Source organism: Elephas maximus, chromosome 22 (assembly GCF_024166365.1).
Source record: "Elephas maximus indicus isolate mEleMax1 chromosome 22, mEleMax1 primary haplotype, whole genome shotgun sequence".
NCBI classification, from domain to species: Eukaryota; Metazoa; Chordata; class Mammalia; order Proboscidea; family Elephantidae; genus Elephas; species Elephas maximus.
In genome coordinates this window covers 76,226,822-76,248,587 of record NC_064840.1, presented here as the reverse complement: position 1 = coordinate 76,248,587, position 21,766 = coordinate 76,226,822, and the positions used below count along the sequence as shown (strand labels likewise).

The 21,766-nt window shown below is 41.2% G+C and overlaps 1 protein-coding gene across 2 annotated transcripts; it reads left to right on the top strand.

Moving 5' to 3' along the window:
• Window positions 1-45: 45 nt before the first annotated feature.
• CNOT7 (CCR4-NOT transcription complex subunit 7) lies at window positions 46-21,483 on the top strand. 2 transcript variants are annotated; one of them, XM_049866946.1, is made up of 8 exons: window positions 46-230; window positions 888-982; window positions 1,676-1,886; window positions 4,025-4,218; window positions 12,248-12,409; window positions 15,616-15,760; window positions 18,582-18,692; window positions 19,842-21,483. In XM_049866946.1, exons 3-8 carry the CDS (start codon window positions 1,770-1,772, stop codon window positions 19,968-19,970), a joined length of 858 nt encoding a protein of 285 aa, XP_049722903.1. In that variant the 5' UTR covers window positions 46-230; window positions 888-982; window positions 1,676-1,769; the 3' UTR covers window positions 19,971-21,483. The 2 variants fall into 2 exon arrangements, with proteins under 2 accessions (XP_049722903.1, XP_049722902.1); XM_049866945.1 differs by lacking the exon at window positions 888-982.
• Window positions 21,484-21,766: the final 283 nt, after the last annotated feature.

Sequence of the window (21,766 nt, the reverse complement as noted above, 5' to 3'; positions counted from 1 at the left end):
GCGCGCTCCGCCCCCTGCGTGTCGCGTCATCACCCAGCGCCGCCGTCAGGACGTGCAGGAAGCGACGGTGCAGCGAGGTGCGGCGCGGCCCCGGCTCCCCTTTTCCCCTTGCTGGGTGAGAGGTGTCTATGGGGCACCCGCTGCCGCCGCCGCTACCGCCGCCGCCACCGCCGCCGGGTGCTGTCTCTATGGCGAGGAGGAGGAGAAGGAGCGCGAGCTCAGCGACACAAGTAGTTGTTGCGTCTGCTGCAGACCGGGGGAGGGGCAGGCTGGGGAAGTAGAAAGGGGCGGGAACGAGGATCCGGAGAGGGTGCGCGATGGCGCCAGCTGGAGCGCGGCTGCGGGGGAAAGAGCTCGGCGGCGGGCGTGTGTGGGCTGGGGGGAGGGTAAGGGGGGCTGGGGTATGTCACGGCGGTGGCGCTTAGTGATGACGTAAAGGCTTTGTACTCTACATGGGGTTTCGATGTTGTGGGGCGGAACTTGGGAGCGGAGGGCGGTGGCCTGGGTTTGCAGCTCCTCTGCCCCTTCACACAGCAATGCTTGGGAGTCAGCTTGGCTCCAGTAAATGGCTGTCGTCACCTTTGCACTAGCTCTTTGCCAGGGAAGAGAGGTATCTATGACTTGAATGCCTCTGTGCGACTCTGTTTCTCTGGGAGCCAGCATTACTGAGCTGCTACCTCCAGTATTGAGAAGTCTTCTGGTCCCTCTTCGAGGATTCTGGGACTGCTGTAGAAAGAGAGGGAAGAAAGCGATGTTAAACCAGGCGGGTGTGTGTGTGTGTGTGTTTAGCGGGGTAGGGAAGGGAGGTTATAAAGGAGAGGTCCTCTGGATCTCTTTCGGTTTCTGTTCTTAGAGAAGCACTCCAGATTACCTTTGTGACTCCACAGAGTTCAGAAGGGGTCACAAGACCTTCCTCTTTTATCCTTGTTTTTGCCTGAAAAATGAAGGTGCATTTGGAATTTCCGTGTCCAAGAATCAAAAGGTTGGTCTGTCTATCCGATTAATTGTCATATACCATGAACCCTGTGTTTATGGTCCAGAAACCTGAGATGTGTGATTGGTAACTGGGGCAAATGTGCCAATTTTCAGGAAGTTAGAAACACGCTTTTAAATACTCTTTTGCACTCTAGCAGTTACAGACATTCAAACAGTTTCTGTGGCTATCTATTATTTCTGAAAAACAGCATGCTTTTAAACTTTTAAATTTCTACGTCCTGCAATGTGGTGTGAATAAATGCCTGTCAGCTCTGTAAGTAAGTCAGATTTTGAATGTTAATGAGGGAAAAAAGCAAACACTACCTTTGCTGTTATAACATCTGATCTTGTCGGTATTTAACTTTTCATTTTTATCTGGAAATGGGTGACTTAGTAAAGTTTTATTCCGAAGGTGAGTTAAATTCAGAACAGTCTATAATTAGGGGATTTTTTTTTTTTAATGATCAGTATATATAATGTTTTTTAAAAAATACAAATTAGAACCAGGAAACCTGTGTGATAGCCCTGGCTTTTCTATAGATTAGCTGTGTGACCTTAGATAAGTCACTTCCTAAACTTTGACTTTCTTATGAATCCGAGGCTTTGAATAAACAATCTCTCAGGTCTCTTGCCAACTCTTATTTTTCTGTTATTCCAGTTTCTGATATGACTGGCTTTTACTTTGATTTTTTTTTGACAGGTTCACAAATAAAGGATAAAATATTTTATGAAACAAATCTTCAATCAAGTATAACATTTTGATGCTTGGCACCTAGACCCCCTGTGTCCTCACTATGCCAGCAGCAACTGTAGATCACAGCCAAAGAATCTGTGAAGTTTGGGCTTGCAACTTGGATGAAGAGATGAAGAAAATTCGTCAAGTTATCCGAAAATACAATTATGTTGCTATGGTATGCCTGTGACCAAATCTTTAAAATGCTTCTTATAGAAACGGAAGAGAGCCTTGAAAATACGTTGAATTCAACTCTTCTGGTTGATTTTTAGGGACTAATTTAACCGTGAAAAGAAAAATTTGTTAATGCTCTCCAGCCAAAGACCACTAGTTAGTTGACAGGTTGGGTTTATTACTCACTGCAGTGTGGGAAAATACACAGGGAACCCTGAGGCCTTTGCCTAAGACAGTGTTAGAAAGGACTTTTAGGATTTGGGCATGTGGTGGATGATTTTAGGGAGGGTTTAAGGAACTAGGGCTTTGCCCCGGATTGGATGCTGTCAGGAAGTGGGGGTAATTCTGTTATTGAGTATCTTACTACATCTTATTTAGAACCAGGATAGTGAGACTAAAGCTATAAAGAAGCAGCAGTTATTCACATTAGCCAGGATTGGTCATTTTTGTGGTCTGAGCATTGTTTTCTGTTTTTGTCTGTGCTTCAACATGGTTATAGAATGTCCTTATCGGATGCTGCAGTTCCGTGAAATCGTTTACACTCATGAGCACTAGGTCAGCCCCTAGCAACACGAAGGCCTAGTCGATTGTACGACCAGCTTCCAGAAGCCAGGAGCTCCACAATGTCTTTTTTAAACAAAAAAGTCAGACCTCGCAAACCCAAAAAACCATACCTGTTGCCGTCAAGTTGATTCTGACTCGTGGTGACCGTAGAGGACAGAGTAGAACTGACCCATAGAGTTTCCAAGGAGAACCTGGTAGATTCAAACTGCCGACCTTTTGGTTAGCAGCTGTAGCACTTAACCACTATGCCAGTAAAACATTAATTAGTCTGCATTTTTTCTTTTGCTTTTTTTAATTGTCATTGGAGTTCCATGAACACACTGTGCTGTTAAGACTTCTTGCTTTTGTGCATGGCAGTCAGTTTGCCTAGACTCTCCCGCCCAATTATTTTTCCTCTGTACCATTGAACCTTGTGTATCTGTGGCAGATACCCTGCTGTTTCCTGTCTTCGTTGGATTATTTGCTCCATGAAGCTTAGAGGTTAATGTTCCCCTCTCAGCATCTAGTAAAATATACACAGCATCCATAAAGTGGTTTTTTCAATTGGACTGAACTTAGGGAAGTTTAAATTTCCTTGTTTTTTCACATTGACTTGATACTTTCTGTTCTTAGCTAGGCCTTGTTTGAATTCTGATATTGAGTTGATATATCATGTTCTCAGTAAAAACAAATCCCTTTTTTGAGGGGAGGAGCAAGTTGAACAGTTGAAATTTAAAGATTTGTGTGTATATAAATGACGTTCTACTTGATAAGGGTCGCGTTGTTGTGTCCCCATCAAGTAGAACTGCCCTGTAGTGTTTCCTAGGCTATAAATCTTTATGAAGGGGGGATATCACCAGGTCTTTTCCTGTATAACAGCCTGTGGGTTCAAACCACCAACCTTTCAGTTAGCAACCGAACACTGAACCACAGCACCACCAGGGCTCCTTAATCGTAATTAGAATTTGAAGTTATTATCCACTGGAAATTCGTAGCGGGTGTTCATTTCTTAGGTGATAAGGAGTGGCAACATTGGAGGAGCGATGATGCCCTACGGAATGAGTGGGCAGCATGAAATTCCGGACGGCAGGCTTTCTGTGGAGCACAGAGAGAGTGTTGTCTTAGCTGAAGACTTTAGGAGGCTCACGTGCTTCTTTGGAAGATTTCGTTGTTTAAGAGACTTTATCTCAGAAAACAGAAAATACAGTGCATTTTCTGCTTTGCTTTTTAAAAACAAGCCTGGGTTTTAGCACTGGAATAATGTGAGTAAAGTTAAACATAGCCCTGCGGAGGCATGAGTTAGGATTCTTTTCCTTTTCTTGGGTGTAGGGTATTACATTGTCATGTGTGTCTTATAAATAGAAAATTTTATTGTTAGAGTACTTGAAATAAAGCTATGCATATTTAAGGAATTTTATGATTCTAAAAAGCAGTTGTTTTTCCTAGCTAGAATTTTTTAAAAGCTACTTGGGTCTAAAGGCGTAGGATATCATCTGTAACAGGATTCTTTGACTTGTACCAAAAACGAATTATTCTAGGAATTTGTGAATTGTGGTTATACCTGTTTAGTAAGTAGTGAATCTTGAAACTGTTTTACAGGACACCGAGTTCCCGGGTGTGGTTGCAAGACCCATTGGAGAATTTAGGAGCAATGCTGACTACCAGTACCAACTGTTGCGGTGTAACGTAGACTTGTTAAAGATAATTCAGCTAGGACTGACATTTATGAATGAGCAAGGAGAATACCCTCCAGGAACTTCAACGTGGCAGTTTAATTTTAAATTTAATTTGACGTAAGTAGAAAATAAATACAACCCAAACTTTGTTTTTGTAGTTTAACTTTGGGAATTTATTTCCCCAAAGTATGATAAACCAAAAAAAACCAAACCCAGTGCTGTTGAGTCAATTCCAACTCATAGCGACCCTATAGGACAGAGTAGAACTGCCCCATAGAGTTTCCAAGGAGCGCCTGGAGGATTTGAACTGCGGACTCTTTGGTTAGCAGCCGTAGCACTTAACCACTGCGCCATCAGGGTTTCCCAAAGTATGATATTGTAGTTTAATTTGATATAGTTACCCGAGAAACACATATCAAACCTAAAATTTTGGAAGGTGTAGTTTAGTTTCTTTTTTATTATGGAGTAATAAAATTAGGATAAAGAAGGACTGTCTTAAAATCAAATACTTTGCATTTTAGAGGTGTAATTTTTAAAGTATGGCTGCCACTTTTTTTTTGAAATTTGGAAAATTTGGGATATTTAAAATACTTCTTGATAAAAAAAAAACAGTTTTATGGCATTAGTTTTACTTTCAAACTTTATGTTGCAATTTAAAATATATACTTTTTTATGTTTGTCCTCGTGAAGAGCATTTCATTACAGTCCCTCTCTTACGAGTAGATTATTGCACAGGTGCTGAGATGTTCCTTATATCCTGGAAACTTGGGTACAGTTTTCCTTTTGAAGCAATGTTATATATTGGGTATTTTCCCAGGTCAGTCCATAAAACCTCTCAGATAGGGGAGGAGTGATAGTGTCCTTAAGCCTTCTGTCTCTTTCACTTCTCTGCAAGAATCAGACTTTTAACTCAAGCCCTGGGCAAACACCCAGCGTCCTTAGTTACAATACTTCTGTATCAGTGGTAGGAGTGAAGTGTATGGTGTTTGGGGACAAAGACAAGCTGTTACATTGGGGAAGTAAAATGTTTAATGTATGTTAGAATGTTAAGAGTATCCTATTTGGCAGCCTTTGATTGTGTGGTATGGTATAACGTCTGGTTTGAAAAATAGAAAAATAGGCTATGGGGCAAGTAATGTTAGTGACAATGTAAGAAGCTCCATTTTGTTGTTGATAATGTGCTGTTTAGCATATAAGATTTAATGAAAAGCAGGACTTGATGATTTTAGAGGATTGTGGTGTCAGTGGTACAGCGGTGTGGCTTCTAACTGCATTGTGTTTGTCCTGACTCCTTTTAAGCTACTGGGTCTATAATTTACCCCCCACAGCCTTCTACAGGGTAAAAAGCACTCAAATCACCTTCTATCCCTTTTCCAAAAAACAACCCTTTTCTTAATTAGTTCGTTACCGTTTCATTTGTTTCATGCTACTTTTTTCCAAGCTAATCATTAGAATTTATTTTTTTAAGATAGTGTTGTGATTTTAGTACATGAAGGAGAGGGTAACCTACTAGTGTCTCAGCTTTTATAAAAAGCTGTTTCCTTTTCTGGGACATCTTTGTCCTTGTAGTAACTGCTGGGCTAGTACAATCTTTGAAACGTGTTTATTTTTTCTTACACATAGAGGATCCCTGTAGTTTTGCTACCAAAGGAGAAGGATATAGTGAAAAAACATTAAATAAAAAAAGTCAGTTGGAAGCTAGAACTGGTACAGTCTAATGTGGTGAGAAAGAGTGCATGACAGGAACAGAGCTTTGGAAATTCTGAAGAAAGGTAAAAACGGATTTTCTTATTGGGTGCCTAGACCATGCCACCCGCTGTGTTAGGCACTAGGGATGTCGAAGTGTGTGAAGTTGGTCGTGGTCGTTATAGCTTAGTGTTTCCAGAACTCTTATGTCCACGCTCTGTGGTCTAAAGTCCGGAATTAGGATTGTTAGACCCTGGATCAGTGTACGGAGATTTTCTCCGAAGTGGAGTTGATAAGTACGTGAAAATTGAAGCAGAATGTTGATGAGCTGTGAAGAAGAAAAGAAAGCTGCGGACAGAATTCCATTGACAAGTTGAAGAGGATGAGAACTAATTAAAAAAAAAAAAAAAAAAGAGACTGTCAGATTTGGTGATTGCAGTATTTTGCACAGGCGTATTTGAAGGTTAAGAGCCCTGATGGCACAGTGGTTAAGCGCTTGACTGCTAAACAGAAGGTCCTTGGTTTGAACCCACTAGTTGCTCTGCAGGAGAAAGATGTGGCAGTCTTCTTCTGTAAAGGTTATAGCCTTGGCACCTTATGGGACAGTTTTACCCTGTCTAATAGGGTTGCTATGAGTTAGAATAAACTTGATGGCAAAGAGTTTTATTTGAAGGTTGAAAGGCAGTTGTTGGTTAAGGAGTTGTTGAAGATGATGTGGGTATCCCCTCCAGGAGCCCTTTGAAAAATGGTATGGAATAGCATCTAAGCACTGGTAGAGATTGGCTTTGGTGGTTAGGAGAGCTGTCTTTGAGACTAAAGGAAGAAAACCTTAAGAGGAATGAGTAGATGTAAAGACAGACATGTTGATGACCTGGTATTTCTTTGTAAAGGAAATGTAGGGTGAGGCTTTATGCTGAAAGTGACAGAGGGGAAGAATATTGTAGGCTTAAAGGAAGAGGTCTGCAACTGCCGCCCTCACACTAAAAAAGATGTGCCAGGTCAAGATGAGGCCCTGGCTGTAGCTGAGCATCTGAGTTTAAAATCAGCCAAATCTTTGCTGTTTTAATGGAAGCTGCTCCAGCTGTGCTTAACAGCAACAGGAGAAATTGTGGAGGAGCGCTGTTAGAACAGAACAGAAGCAATGGGTTGATAATAATTAAGGAAGTATGCTGCTATTTTAGAAACGTTATTTGTGTAAAAGAAATCAGAGGTGAGAAAAGAAAACACAATGTCCTAGGGGAAGAAAAAGTCTGGAATGATTAAAACAAGAATGTCTACGTTTAACAGTTAGAGGCAGAGGTGACTGGTGAAGAATTTGTGGCCTCAGAAGAAAAGTTCCAAGTTAGAAATCTTAGATTTGTCAGAATGCCTTGTCATGCCTGCATTGTCTTAACAGAATTCAGGAAGTGACTGTTGGGTGCCTGCTAACTGTTGGAGATCAGTACGAAGCCATGAATGGCAAGATACTCTCTTAGGTGTGAAATGGAAGTTGCTGAGGATGGTAATTAAGAGACCACACAGAAAGGGAAAAAAATTATCTGAGTATTTTAATCATGCAGAAAATCCAAATTTGTAGAATAGACAATTGGTAATTACAAATGGCTTGGAACTTCAGATTGTAAGAATTGGAGAAAAGATTGTGTGGAGTACCAAGCCTAAAAAGAACTGTAAAGTTTGTCTCCTCCTATCTAGCCTTCTTTCTGTCCCTGAATGTGAAAAATGAAAAATGGTACTTCTTAGGGAAAGACAGGTGATGGGTCTACATCGCTCTAGGAGAGTCAGTGTAGGTGAGGAGATGGAAGTCAGAAGTTTGCACTAATGACTTGGAACCTTCCTTCCTGTGGAAGGGACAGTTAATCCATGAGGAGGAAGATGAACAAATATCCTGAACCAAGTATGCCGAATATGGTTTGGCCACTTGGCTGGCTTATCATCTGATTGTCATAGGACGATATCCAGTAGAAAAAGAGCCTATTTGGATTGCCGAAAACTGGAAAACAACTTAGAAATGATTTGATGCTTTTGGTAGAATGCGACTTATTAAATACTGATGGTAGGTTAGTACCTACCTTTGTATAAGAAGGCACATATTAAAATTCCTTGTGGTAAACGGTAAACAAAGGTATCTCAAGTAAATAACCGGAGATAATGTTTTAGAGCACGTAACTCTTTGCAGTAATAGTGAAGTTTAGAGTGTAGGTGGGCTGAATTCGTGGGTGGGTGGTGACAAGCACCATTGGGTTTCCAGCAGACCCTGTGGGCCTCACCTGTCATGACACAGGTGACCCTCAAGCAGTGCACCGCAGGAAATATGGGCCTTGCACCACTTCTGGTAGCTCCTTTTTGTAGGCAGCTCTTCTACAACAATTTCTTCCATTCATTTTGAAACTTTTTTACTTAATACAGTTTATAAGAGAACTTTAGTGGAAAGCTTGCTTCCTTGCTTGCTTTTTAAGTACACACACTCTTCACTTACCAACATCGACATCGTTAGGTTCCAAAGACCGGAGTGTTATGCAAAAATCGGTGTTAAGCAGAAAAACTGGGCATTTCCAGCCCCAGCCTCCTCTCCTCTCTGGCTCCAGCCGTCCCAGTTGGGTGGCTGTGGCCCCTCTGCACCTGCGGCAGTCATGGGCTTGCCCTCAGTCTGCTCACAGGCACACAAATCCATGCTACAGGCTGCTGGCTGGGCCTCTTCAGCCGCTGGTGTCCCAGGTGGGCATTCTCAGTGTGGAAAGCGGGGCAGCGTGGACTGGGTGCTGCTGGTGGAGGCCAGCTTGAACACCTGTGCAGCCTGGACGCCTGTGTGCATGGCGAGAGGGGAGTGAAGAGTGAGGCTCACAGGGAAGAGGGAGGGGAGGTACTAGTGGGTGCTGGTCTCAGGCTGGGATTAAATACCCCACGGGAAGTGTTGCTCCTTCCTCCAGTTGCCCTGGACAAGCTATGCCTGGAGGGGGCATGCGGGTAGGTGGGGTCCTTAATGTGCAGAATAGTTGCATAGTAGATTTCTTATCCTTGTGGTCAATGGGGAATGTTGATAAATGAGGGGTAGGTGTGCTATTAACTTATCCTGGGTTTGAGTTCCAGGCAACAGGTTTTCTTCTCTTAATAAATTAGCTTTATGCTTGTTAACCTAAGATAAAACCCAGTGCCGTCGAGTCAATTCCGACTCATAGCGACCCTAAGATATCAAGTATGAATTGGACTGTGTAAAGTGCCGTTTGAAGTTTTTAGAGTTAGTTTAAAATCTGGATACCTTCGAACATGCATTTTTAACACTGGAGCTTTTTTAACGGTTTTCTTCCAAATTCAGTTGTGTGCAGCATAACGTGTGTTTGATGATCTGCATAGAGGCTTATTTGCCTTTTAACTCTATCAATGGTTTTTAGCGTAATTTTAAATATACAGGAGTTTATATTCTTGGAAACCCTGGTGGCATAGTGGTTAAGTGCTACGGCTGCTAGCCAAGAGGTCGGCATATCAAATCCGCCAGGCACTCCTTGGAAACTCTATGGGGCAGTTCTACTCTGTCCTGTAGCGTCACTATGAGTCGGAATCGACTCGACGGCAATGGGTTAACATGTCTCTGGAAGCCCTGGTGGCTCAGTGGTGAAGAGCCATTGCTGCTGACAAAAAGGTTGGCAGTTCAAATCCACCAACTGTTCCTTGGAAACTCTATGGGGTACTTCTACTCTGTCCTGTAGGGTTGCTATGAGTTGAAATTGACTTGACGGCATTGGGTTTGGTTTGATATTCTTAAGCAGGCTAATTTTATTTACAGACATTAGCATGTAAGAGTAGGCAGCTTGTCTGTTTTGAGCCAAGATTCCTCGGTGGCATAAATGGTTTACACTTGACCTCTAACGTGAAGGTTGGTGGTTTGGACCTGTTCAGTGGTGCTGTGGAAGAAAGGCCCTGGTGATCTGTTTCTCTAAAGATTACAGCCAAGAACACCCTGTAAAGGGTTCTACTCTGTAACACATGAGGTCACCGTGAGTCTGAGTGGGCGTGATAACAATAGATTTAGGTTTTTTGTTTTGGGGGTTTTTTTGTTTTTTTTTTTTTGGTGTGTTGAGGCAGGAATGATTATAGGTTGGATGGTTGAAAACATCCCCAAATTGTAAAATCTTTAAACTTCACGTTTAGAAACGTGACTCTGTGTAGAAGAAGTTTGTATCTGTAGAGAGAGGTAATTTCAGTGTGCTTACTGAGTTCCGCACAAGTGGCTAAGTCATCGTCCTTAGGTTACCTGAGAAGGATAGCTGGGCGTCTCTGCCCCCGCCCTCTTTTTAAACCCCCTCGTACAGGTTTGTACATGGCATTCATTCGTGTTCACTTAGTATAACTGGACATTTTGCTGCCTTAAGTAGTTTGTCTTTAGCATTGGGAGAGATTATCATTAATTTAGCATTTTAAACAAATTAATCTTACAATCCATAAACCAACCCAGCGTCTGCAGCAGTTGTTATATTTTGACTAAACAATATTTAAATTGCTTACGGTTTTTCTACGTTTGCTAGTATTTCTGAGGGTGGGGAAGGCAGGGTAGAGAGATTTAAAAATTTGAAATGAACCCTGTGCAAACAGAACAGTCTGTTCATTTGAAAAATGAGTCATAACATTTACAGAGTTTTCTTAGCTCAGGACATTTTCTTCATTCTGTATGGAGATTTAGCTCACCTGCCCCAGCTTTCCCTTTGCTTCCTAGCAAGGTGGGTAGTAGAAAGCATGGGATCGGTTCCAAGCTGTAAAATAATCCGTGAAATTTGGCTAAGAGCACATTAACTTATCCAAATTGAGCTACGTGAACTCTGCAGGAGAAAAGGAGAAGAAAGAAGAATTCATAGACACACAGACCTTTGTTTACCAAACTTACTTGATTATAAAACACTTGAAGTGCTCATCCTGATCTCTCCGGTAGAGATTGTGATCCAGTAGGTTTGCCTGTGGAACCTGGAAATTGGTATTTTTGGTAAGTTCTGGGTGATTGTTATCATAGGGCAAGTTTGGGAAATACCGACTTCAGTGCAGCACTTCATTATTCCACTTAGTTCTTTCTGAATATATATATATAACTTTTTCATATGGTGACAGAACATTCAACAAAACAAATAAAAATCATTGCCCTCTTGAAGCTTCCGTTCTGATTGGGAGAGTAAAAATGGGCTAAAGTAACATAGGACCCAGAAGTAACGTGAGACTGGAGACAGAATCTGTCCTGCTAAAGCGTGCTTCTCAGTGTGAGCATCTGGTCCTGCCGAGTGAGAGCTAGTTGTTAAAGGTACACGCTTTATAGTGAGGCCAAGAGTGTGTATTGTCTCATAGAACAAACTTCTGCTGAATTCACCCAGGTGTCCTCGTGTGGGATCTTCTTAGAGCATTTTCTAGGGGAGAGTTTGACTCAGTGGTTATAGCAGTTTTCCTGTTTTTAATACTTCAGTTGCCAGCTTTGCAATTTTTCAAAGACATTTAAAAGTAAATTGGTTTCCAGGAAACAAGCCATAGGAATGCTTTTTGGCTCAAATGAAATGTACCTTTTGGTTTAATTGGTTTTGATAAGGCTTTGAATAGAATTTTCTTTTTTGCTCCGTTGTGGAAACCAGTAAATGTTAACGATTAAAAAAAGTAAGTTAAATCCAATGGCCAAGTCACAGAATACTTTTTCATTCTCAGAAACATAACTTGCATTTTGATAACCTTTTTTTATTTAATATTTTGGATACTTGTGTATTTGTGCTTGGAAATTAGATGCGGCTTTCTTTTTGGCTTCAGGGAGATCTTGGACTGGTGGTATCTAGATTTCCAGGCTTGGTTTTAGAAGGCAGTCTTCTTGGATTAGGATTGTTGGAAGAAGAATTATAGCTCTCACAGCAGAATCCTTAACTATAAGCAGTTTACTTCCTGTTGGAGCCATTTGAAAGGCTCATCTTTTGTGAGTGGAGGCATCTCCTTTCTCTTTAAGGTGGAATGTGGTTTATCTCGGCCATTTAGTTGAGTTTCCATCTAGCCTTTTCCTGGTGTTGCTGAGAGCCTGGGAGGTGACATAGGCCCTCACAGCGACTGCTGCAGTGCCCTCTGGCAGCGTTAAAGAGGCTGCTGAGACTGAGAGCCCAGGCAAGAACTTGCCTGTCACTCTCTGGTGGTCCCCTTGGTGAATAGAACACCCTTTTTTCAAACCCAACTTATTTAACATGTGAACAGCTAATGAGATTGAGTCCATAGTAAAAGGTTTTAGCATCTCACCATTGGACTTTGATAATTTAAGGTTTGAATGTTTTTCTGAAAAAATGGCCCTTATATTTAAATTATATATGCTTGTGCATTTATTTAAATCATTGAAACAGTTGGGTCCTTGCTAATCCTCTATCTTGTTTCTAGCACTGTAGTGTCAGTGAAGTGGAGAAGCACGGTCTGTTGGAAGTCCGGCGCTCCTGAACACTGTCTCTCTCTCTCCTGCCAGGGAGGACATGTACGCCCAGGACTCTATAGAGCTACTCACAACATCTGGTATCCAGTTTAAAAAGCATGAGGAGGAAGGAATTGAGACCCAGTATTTTGCAGAACTTCTCATGACATCAGGAGTGGTCCTCTGTGAAGGAGTCAAATGGTTATCATTTCACAGGTAAAAAGACTGCGCTGAAGTGCGTTCCTATCACCAGCTCGTACCTGCTTCACACTAGGTAGGTCACTGTAGCAGCCAGTTCAGTCTCACTTCTGGGAAGAACTGGCTGCAGTAGAGCTTTTCTAGTGCTGTGAGGCTAATGTTGGTCTACTCAGAGGTTAGCTTAATAACACGGGCTCTGTCTGAACTCAGAGGTTAGCTTAATAATACGGGATCTGTCTGAACTCAGAGGTTAGCTTAATAACACGGGATCTGTCTGAACTCAGAGGTTAGCTTAATAACACGGGATCTGTCTGAACTCAGAGGATAACTTAATAACACGGGATCTGTCTGAACTCAGAGGTTAACTTAATAACACGGGACCTGTCTGAACTCAGAGGTTAACTTAATAACACGGGACCTGTCTGAACTCAGAGGTTAACTTAATAACACGGGATCTGTCTGAGCCTGTGAGAGGCAGTTTGCATCGTAGAAGGAGTACAGGCTGGAAAAACAGGACGCCCTAGGTTTAAATCTAGCAGTGCCACTTAGAATCAGTATTGCCAAGAGGGATTTAACATCTCTAAGGCTTAGTTTTTTGTCTTTTTTTAATATTTTCAGAAGGGGAACCATTCGTTTAAAAAATATTGAGTGTGTGCCATATTCCAGGCAGTGTGGTAAGATTCTAGAGATTAAGCTATCAAGAAAGACTAAAATCTTTGTCTTCGTGGAATTTACATTCTGGTAGGAGTGGGCAAGACAATTCTTTAAAAATGATAAATGCTGTATTGTGCTTTGTTAGATAGCGATACACGTATTGCGGAGAAAAGCAGAACAGCCCAGGTACGTGAGAGGTGTCTTGGGTGGGTGTGTGCGGGCAAGTTGTTTTCTTTCCTTAGGGTGTTCAGGGGAAGCATCACTTAGGACACCACGGGTAGATGAGAGGTGCCTTGGGTGGGTGTGTGCGGGCAGGTGATTTTCTTTCCTTAGGGTGTTCAGGGGAACCATCACTTCGAACAGCCCGGGTAGATGAGAGGTGCCTTGGGTGTGTGTGTGCAGGCACGTTGTATTCCTTCAGTAGGGTGTTCAGGGGAAGCATCACTTAGGACACCACGGGTAGATGAGAGGTGCCTTAGGTGAGTGTGTGCGGGCAGGTGGTTTTCTTTCCTTAGGGTGTTCAGGGGAACCATCACTTAGAACAGCCCGGGTAGATGAGAGGTGCCTTGGGTGGGTGTGTGCAGGCACATTGTATTCCTTCAGTAGGATGTTCAGGGGAAGCATCACTTAGGACAGCCCAGGTAGATGAGAGGTGCCTTGGGTGGGTGTGTGCAGGCACATTGTATTCCTTCAGTAGGGTGTTCAGAGGAAGCATCACTTAGGACAGCCCGGGTAGATGAGATGTGCCTTGGGTGGGTGTTCAGGGGAAGTGTCACTTAGAGCAAATACATTGCAGAATCGTTGTGGTGATCAGTAACGTATTTAAAGCATCTCGTGAAGTGCTTCGCACACAGTAAATTATTAATAAGTGCTAGTTTTTAATTATTGTTACTGTAAAATAGAATTTTTAGAAAGGAAACCACTTCCAAGGTGAGAGGAAGACTTTTCCAAAGTAAACTGAACTAAGCCGGCAGTGCAGGGACTAAGAGTGACCCTGGGCATGATTTTATGTGGCCTTTTGTTCATTTTATTAAAGCATTGTGTTACACAGGTCTAAATGCTCTCGTACTCACATTTATTTTAAATTCATTTTAAATGAGAGTCTCCTGCAAACTGAAGAGTTTTCACGTCTGGCCTGTGGAATAATGGTAGTGAAGGACTGTTGATTCCGTAAGCTTCCTGCAATGCTGAGCAGTTATCTTTGAGGTGGAAGTACTGAGCGCGCTAATGCTCACCAACCGTCTTTTCTCCCTATTCTCCACTTGAACCAGTACCTCAAGAGATAAGACTGAAGTCTGTTAATTTGAGAAAAATTTCTGGGTTATTTTTACTCAAAAGTAGGATACAAAAGACCTGCAAAGCATTTTCACGTCTTTTTATTATATATGACGTGTTTTCTTAGTTGAAAAATACACTCAGCAGATACTGTGCGCTAGGCATGGGGCATATTAAGGTGAACAAAAACAGGCAAGGTTCATGTCTTCTTAGAGCTTAGAATCTTAAGTTCAACTCTGGTACTTGTGAATATTTGTCAAGATATAAGATTTTAATCTGCTAAAAGTAAACATTCTGAGCATTAAATACAAATTGTATTTTGTATCCCCCAAAAGGTATGTTAATAGCATCTCTTATAACATATTTATCAGTTTCAAGTATTTTCAAGGAAGGGAATACATTTTTAAAATGTGATTGCTGCCCTTTAAACCAGTGGAGAAAACCGTAACTTTGAAAGGTAGTACAAAGAAAACAGCTTGTGCCACGGAAGAACTCTCTGGGAGCTGGGCCTTCCAGGGAATGCTTCCCGGATGAGGTCCTTGAAGAACAGGGAGGCAGGGAAAAGGGGTGTGTGATTACAGCAGGTGGGGACAGGAGATGTCAGACAGTGAAAAGGCGATGGTCGAGGTAGGAGATCTTGATCTGAGCGCGTGGAGTTGGTATTTTATTGTCTAGGCTTGTAGTTCTCACCATTTACCACCTTCACTTCTTTCATGTGCCACGTTCTTATTAATAATGTATTTTGTGGGGCCATATTGAGATAGGAGCAGATTTGCTAGGGAAGAGAGAACTTAATAAAGTCACTTACAGGAAGTGAAAAAACTTTGTTAGGGAATTTAGTCTTCAGACTTTTGAAGTATATGATGACTTTATATAAAATTTGTATTATTTTTGTCTTCAGAATGCCAGTTCTTTTGCTGTTTTTTGATATTTTTTGACCAAGTTTGCATTCACCTTTATGTCTCTCTTTCCATTTATGGGAAATTTGATACCCTTCTTAAAGGGTTCTTTATTAAAGGATCAAGCAAATCAGTATTTTAGTTACTGCAGGCTTGGGCACAGTAGAGATCTGTATGTTGCTGCCTCTGGATGATAAAATTAAAGTAACAGGTTCTCAGCACTGTCTGTAAGACCATGTCATTTTCCATCACAACTAAGCATTTTTGTTTTCTCTGGTCTTGTAGTGTTCTTTTTTGTTGTTGTCGATTCCTGGCGTGACAAATGCTCAGAATTTTTTTTCTTTTTGTTTTTATATTTATGTGTTCCTCTTCTGTATTCTTTTAACCCTTTTGCAGTGGTTATGACTTTGGCTACTTAATCAAAATCCTGACCAACTCTAACTTGCCTGAAGAAGAACTTGACTTCTTTGAGATCCTTCGGTTGTTTTTTCCAGTCATTTATGATGTGAAGTACCTCATGAAGAGCTGCAAAAATCTCAAAGTAAGGTTCTGACTGGCAGTTTCTGTCATCAGCACACTACTCAGACTGAGTGACTGACGTGAGGTCCTAGAATGGATTGTTGCTTCAAATCCTGTTTTTTAGTTTGATGTTAAATGCAGTTACGTTGGCTGGTCGTTGATTCTTTTTCATGCATTAAAAAAATAATTTACAGGAAATCTTCTCTCAGAGCTTCAACCTGTATTACCAGAGTAAGTTTTCAGCAAATTTCAAACCAAGGGTGAGATTTTTTTATTGCTTTCCATATGAAAACCATGAACCAGGACAGACATGTGAGGGTTAGTGGGACACGTGCACGAAGGTGCGGGTTCTTCTCTCCCGATAAACAGAGTCGGTCTGCACCAGGGCGACCGGAGTGGCCAGGGATGGGCACGTGTTTTTAGTTAGCGTGAAGACTTTTCCCTTCACCTTATCGTCACTAGAGGCTATTTTGTTGGCTTTGGTTATAGAATAATGTTTCCAGGATTAAATCGCATAGCTAAGAGGATTTTTTTCCCTTGGCTTGAAGGAGTCATCTTGTACCACTGCTTAACACATGCGTAATAATTTTTTACTTCTAAATATTAATTCTTCCAAAGGGAAAGTTTCTTTAGGGGGAAAAATACTCCTTCAGAGATCCTTGGGAATATGAGTGTGGTTCTCCAGTTTCGGATTTAAAATATAACAACAACAAAAAATGTTGGCAAAGTGGTTGCTTCATAACCCTACATCGCCCCTTCTTTACCCGGGGAAACCAAAGTTAGTCTAATTTTTCCTCGCCAGGTCTCAGAAGTGCGAGTAAGGTTACACTCTCAGGAGACGGTAAGGCTTCAAGAGCTTTGCCTTTAGGCAGAAATAAACAGAATAGAACTTGAATAAGGAAACTTTTAACAAATGAACTGAACATCATAAGAGAAACAGTCTTTGGCCAAAGTTTGTTTGCCTCTAATCCAGCCTGTGGTCAGCATGTAACCAGAGGATCTTGAAGAAAGATTTCTGTGTTTGCAGCAGCTAAGGGCAGCAGAATTCTGTGCAATTTGAGGAGGGAGACCTTTGTGACTCAAGTAACAAGAACAGGATGTCCTCACAGCTCCCAAAACAGCCCAGTTCCACGGGAGCGCTGCACACCGAGAACCCAGGGCCAGCATGTTGTAAGCTGGCTGCTTAGAACTGACATGTCCTTGTAGCTCTCAAAACTCAGCCCAGTCCATGGGAACGCTGCACACCGAGAACCCAGGCCAGCATGTTGGAACCTGGCTTCTTAGAATTGACATGTCCTTGTAGCTCTCAAAACTCAGCCCAGTCCATGGGAACGCTGCACACCGAGAACCCAGGCCAGCATGTTGGAACCTGGCTTCTTAGAACTGACATGTCCTTGTAGCTCTTGAAACTCAGCCCAGTCCATGGGAGCGCTGCACAACGAGAACCCAGGGCCAGGATTTGGCCATGCTTCTTAGAATTGACATGTCCTCATAAAAACAGTTTTCAGCAACAGAGAGCCACGGTATTGCTCAGTATATGTATATTGAGGTGGCATAGTGGTTAAAGCACTTGGTTACTGACCAGAAGGTCGGCAGTTCGAACCCACCAGCCGCTCTGCAGGAAAACGATGTGGCAGTCTGCTTCTGTAAAGACTACAGCCTTGGATACCCTGTGTGGCAGTTCTCTCCTGTAGGGTTGCTATGACTAAGAGTTGGAATAGACTTGATGGCAGTGGGTTTGGTTTATATGTATATTATCAGGGGATTTGTATGTATGTGAGATATTCTGAATATGCCCAAAGTGAATTGCTGTGTTAAAGTTTAGGTCGGTGACAGAGGTGCTTTGTAGCCTATAGTCAGCCACACTGTATGACCCTATTCCCCCGGCCTCCTAAGCAGTTGCTAAGGACACCTAATCCTCCTGCTATTTTTAACACAGAAGCAACTGCTGTGCAAAGCACTCTTTCAAAATGTTACGTAGAAGGCTTAGCCCGCTAGTAGAGGCCATAACAACCTGGAGGAGAATTTCTTTGTTCTTTGTTTTGTTGGCGGTGGTACTCTTTATTTCTGCTCTTTGTTCTGCCTTCTTTTTCCCTTTATTCTTCCCTCCCTCCTTTCCTTCTTTTTTCTTCTCTCTCTTAATTCTTTTTCTTTCCCCATCTCATTCTCTTTCTTTTTTATTCCTAGTGCTATTACTTACGTAGATTTTAGCAGAACCTTCTAAGGAGTTGTATGCTTTTTTTTTTTTTTTAAGTAGTGAAATCATAGTTAAGCATTTAGTGAATTCTTAATGGTTTGATTATAATGGCTTTGTTTTATAAAAATTATTTAGATGAAAAATATTTGAGTTGGATTGGGGGGAAATTTAAGAAAAGTTCAGAGACTGAAACTGATTGATGGGTGTGTAGACCATGAATGTACTTGGTAAATGTTACCTTGTGTATAATGTAATTTGTTTCCCCCTTTAGGTTAGTAGGAAAGAAATTTGCCATTATCTACTATAGAATACAGTAGAACTCCTTCATAGTTTCCAAGGAGCGCCTGGTGGATTCGAACTGCCAACCATTTGGTTAGCAGCCGTAGCACTTAACCACTACGCCACCAGGGTTTCCACCTTAAACATATGATGAAGATAAATTTTCCCAATTAGAATCTCGTTTTCTGTGACATTATAGCCTTTTCCCACATTCAACAAGCAGGTTAGTGATACACATTGTCTGGTTTTCCTGTCTTCGTAAGGCCCATCTTCACGTGCCAAGGCTTGTGTGTGCCGGCTGGCTGGGTCATTTGCGGATTCAGGGATTGCGCTCTCTCTCCTGACAGGCAGTTTTTGTTCCTTCCAGGGCGGGTTACAGGAGGTCGCTGAGCAGTTGGAACTGGAACGGATAGGACCGCAGCATCAGGCAGGCTCGGATTCACTGCTCACAGGAATGGCCTTTTTCAAAATGAGAGAAGTATGAAGAAGCAATGCCTTTTTCTCAGTTGGCTGTGTTTTTAGGACATTAAAAAAATCTTAACTCTGGCAAAAGTTTCTGGGCGATAAGAACATACCAAGCGAAGATATAATTAGAGGTGCCATATAGGCCACCTGTACCACACTGGATGAAGGTGTTCAGAAATTAAAAAACCAAAACACCGGTGGTTGTCGTGTTGACTCTGACTCCTGGCGACCTCGTGTGTCAGCAGGACTGTGCTCCACAGGTTTTCACTGGTTGGTTTTTTTGGAAGTAGATCATCAGGTCTGTCTTCTGAGGTGCCTCTGGGTGGACTCGAACCTCCAACCTTTCTGTTATCAGCCGGTATATTAACCGTTTGCACCGCCCAGAACTTCTTAAAAAATAAATCATCTTAAAATGTAGTTCTGAGACAAATGGAAGAATAAGTTCTTTATAGAATCAAAAATTTAAACTACAAAATAATAGAAAGCATAATAGCACTTATACCTGGTGATATTGGTTCAGAAGTGATTCCGACTGTACCTTCATGACAAGTAGTTTTTTTTTTTGTACTTCCCAGTGCTACATTAGAGAATTACAACCACTTTTTGAATTTTTAACTTTGTGTTTTTTGTTTTTTTTAATGCCTTGATGGTTCAGTTATAATGGTAAATTCTTTGGTACTGTTTTGTCATCTTCATTTTTCTTCAAGGACACTAACCTAATGTAAATGTTCAGATTTTACTGCCCAGAACACGTTTAATGATTTGTTTTTAGCCAAGGAGCCTTGCATATAGATTCAAGGCAACTGATAAACCTAAACTTTTTTTTCCTGCCATCATTGGCTGTTTTCATTTATACTTCCTGTTGAGTATTGTTAAACTATTGGAATAAAAATGCCATTTTTCCATGATTAAAAAGTCTCATAAAACTGGTCTGTACATTTTTTGTCGTCTTTTTTTTTTTAATTTGAGCTCTCTACTTATAGAAGATATCAGTCTTATTCCTTGAACTTAAATATGTAGGCCCAGAGGAACGCCACGAAAAAGAGCTGCCATCACGGTTAATGAACAGTTAGTACCTAACATTGCTGAAGTGTAATTTATTACAAGTGATTCCTTTTGGTTAAATTATCTTTTTTTTTTTTTTTCCAAAATTCCTTTGTAGATGTTCTTTGAAGATCACATTGATGATGCCAAATACTGTGGTCACTTGTATGGTCTTGGTTCTGGTTCCTCCTACGTGCAGAATGGCACTGGGAACGCCTACGAAGAGGAAGCCAACAAGCAGTCATGACACGAACTAGCCCTTGTATTTTTATTTTATTTTACTTGAGTTACACACATGCTTGTATATAGGTTTTATCTCTGGTTGAACCCCTCGGACAATAGACAATACCCTAATTTCCCTTCCATAGCCCATTTTATTTTCTGCCTTTCAGTACTAAGTATGACATTTCCTATCTCAGATCTTAATAAATAAGAGCGTTCAGGTTGAATTTGGCCCTAACTTAATACACTTGTTAGCAAGCGTGTGTGACAGAACGTGGGGAAAGCTCTACACCATATTGAATATTTCGATAAACGTTACTTACTTGGGCTTGGTTTGTTTTTCCCCTTTCCTAAATTAACTAGCACTGACTGTAATTTATTTCCCTGTTCCCTGTCTCTCCTTTCCGTCCTACAGGAGTTTTAGCTATTTGAGATTGTGGACCATCAATTTTGCACTTTAGAGAGAGACTCTGACTCACATCGTCTGTTTTATCAGAAAGAAATTTTGGTTTCCCTTGCTCTTAGCTGGAAAAAAATGACCATCTGCCAACTTTATACAGTATTTACTTGTTTTTGACCCACGGAATATAGCACTTTCATGGTGCAAACTGTTGATCCATCAAGACTAACAAAAAAGACAAAAGAAAACTACTGAGGAGCTTAGTAACTGCTGTTTCTGTACGTAGTGTTTTATCTTCCAAGCACATCTAGTGTCTGTCAGTTTCTCGTTGGCATGTGCAGGCTGCTCTGTGACTGAAGAATTTTCAAACCAGCTTTACACCCTTCAGGAAAAAATCCCTCGTGATTATATTTTGAGTATCTGCCAGGAAACTGGTATCCAAGATGTTGAAGCCGTGGTTATTTTATGATAGCACATACCCCTTGACCTGCCTCCTTTATTCCATCACTGTTTATTCTTTTTTATTTTATAGCCATACTTATGATGCTCTTGATTTGTTGATTCCACAAATCAATTTCATTAAAGTCCAAAGATAGCAAGCCTTTAGGTATCTTGTACCAAATTAAATTAGAAAACATTGTGCTTTCCTGGTTGCCACAGAGTTAAATAATGGTGAGATTTGGTGCAAAAAACAAAATACAAAGTATATATATATATATATATATAGTTAATAAAATTACCTGAGGAGTGTAATGCTTGTTTATTTTTTTGTGTATATCTTTGCAATCTATTTTATATATATTGACAAAAGAGACTGAACTATTTCAACATGCAGAAAATGTGAGCAGACCAGAGCATGTGTGGGAAGATGTTTTGGTAACCATTAAAAAAAAAAATTACCTACCCTGAAATGATGGACTGTGAGCTACGATGTGTGTTCGCAACACCTCAGTCAGTATGTTAGCAGATCTCCCCACGTCAGCCACATTGGTTTGTTTCCCTTGTACACTCTTTATTCATGATATTACAATGCTGTAACTCGGTGGTCCTTTTTAAACAAAACATTATTTCCAAAAGAGGATATTATTTGTTTTTAAAGTTTTTGTAAATAAAGGCTTCAGAAATGTTTTCTTACACATATGTTGATGACTGGTGATTTTGTTTAGAAATACTTATTTGGGGGATATTATTCTGCTTGTACTTGGGCAGCTGAGCAGGACTCGGTAACTTCCTTCATTAAGTAGCTGATATTTAGTCTTAAGAAAAACAAGCCTGAGCCTTTGGCGTTTCAGCAGGACGGCTCCCTTATGGAGTGCCTCGGCAGCGAGGTGTTAAGGATTGATTTCTATCTCCTTTCCAAGAATGCATTCATCCTGAAAGACAAATGCGTCTCGTATAACTTAGGGGTTTTTTTTAAGCCG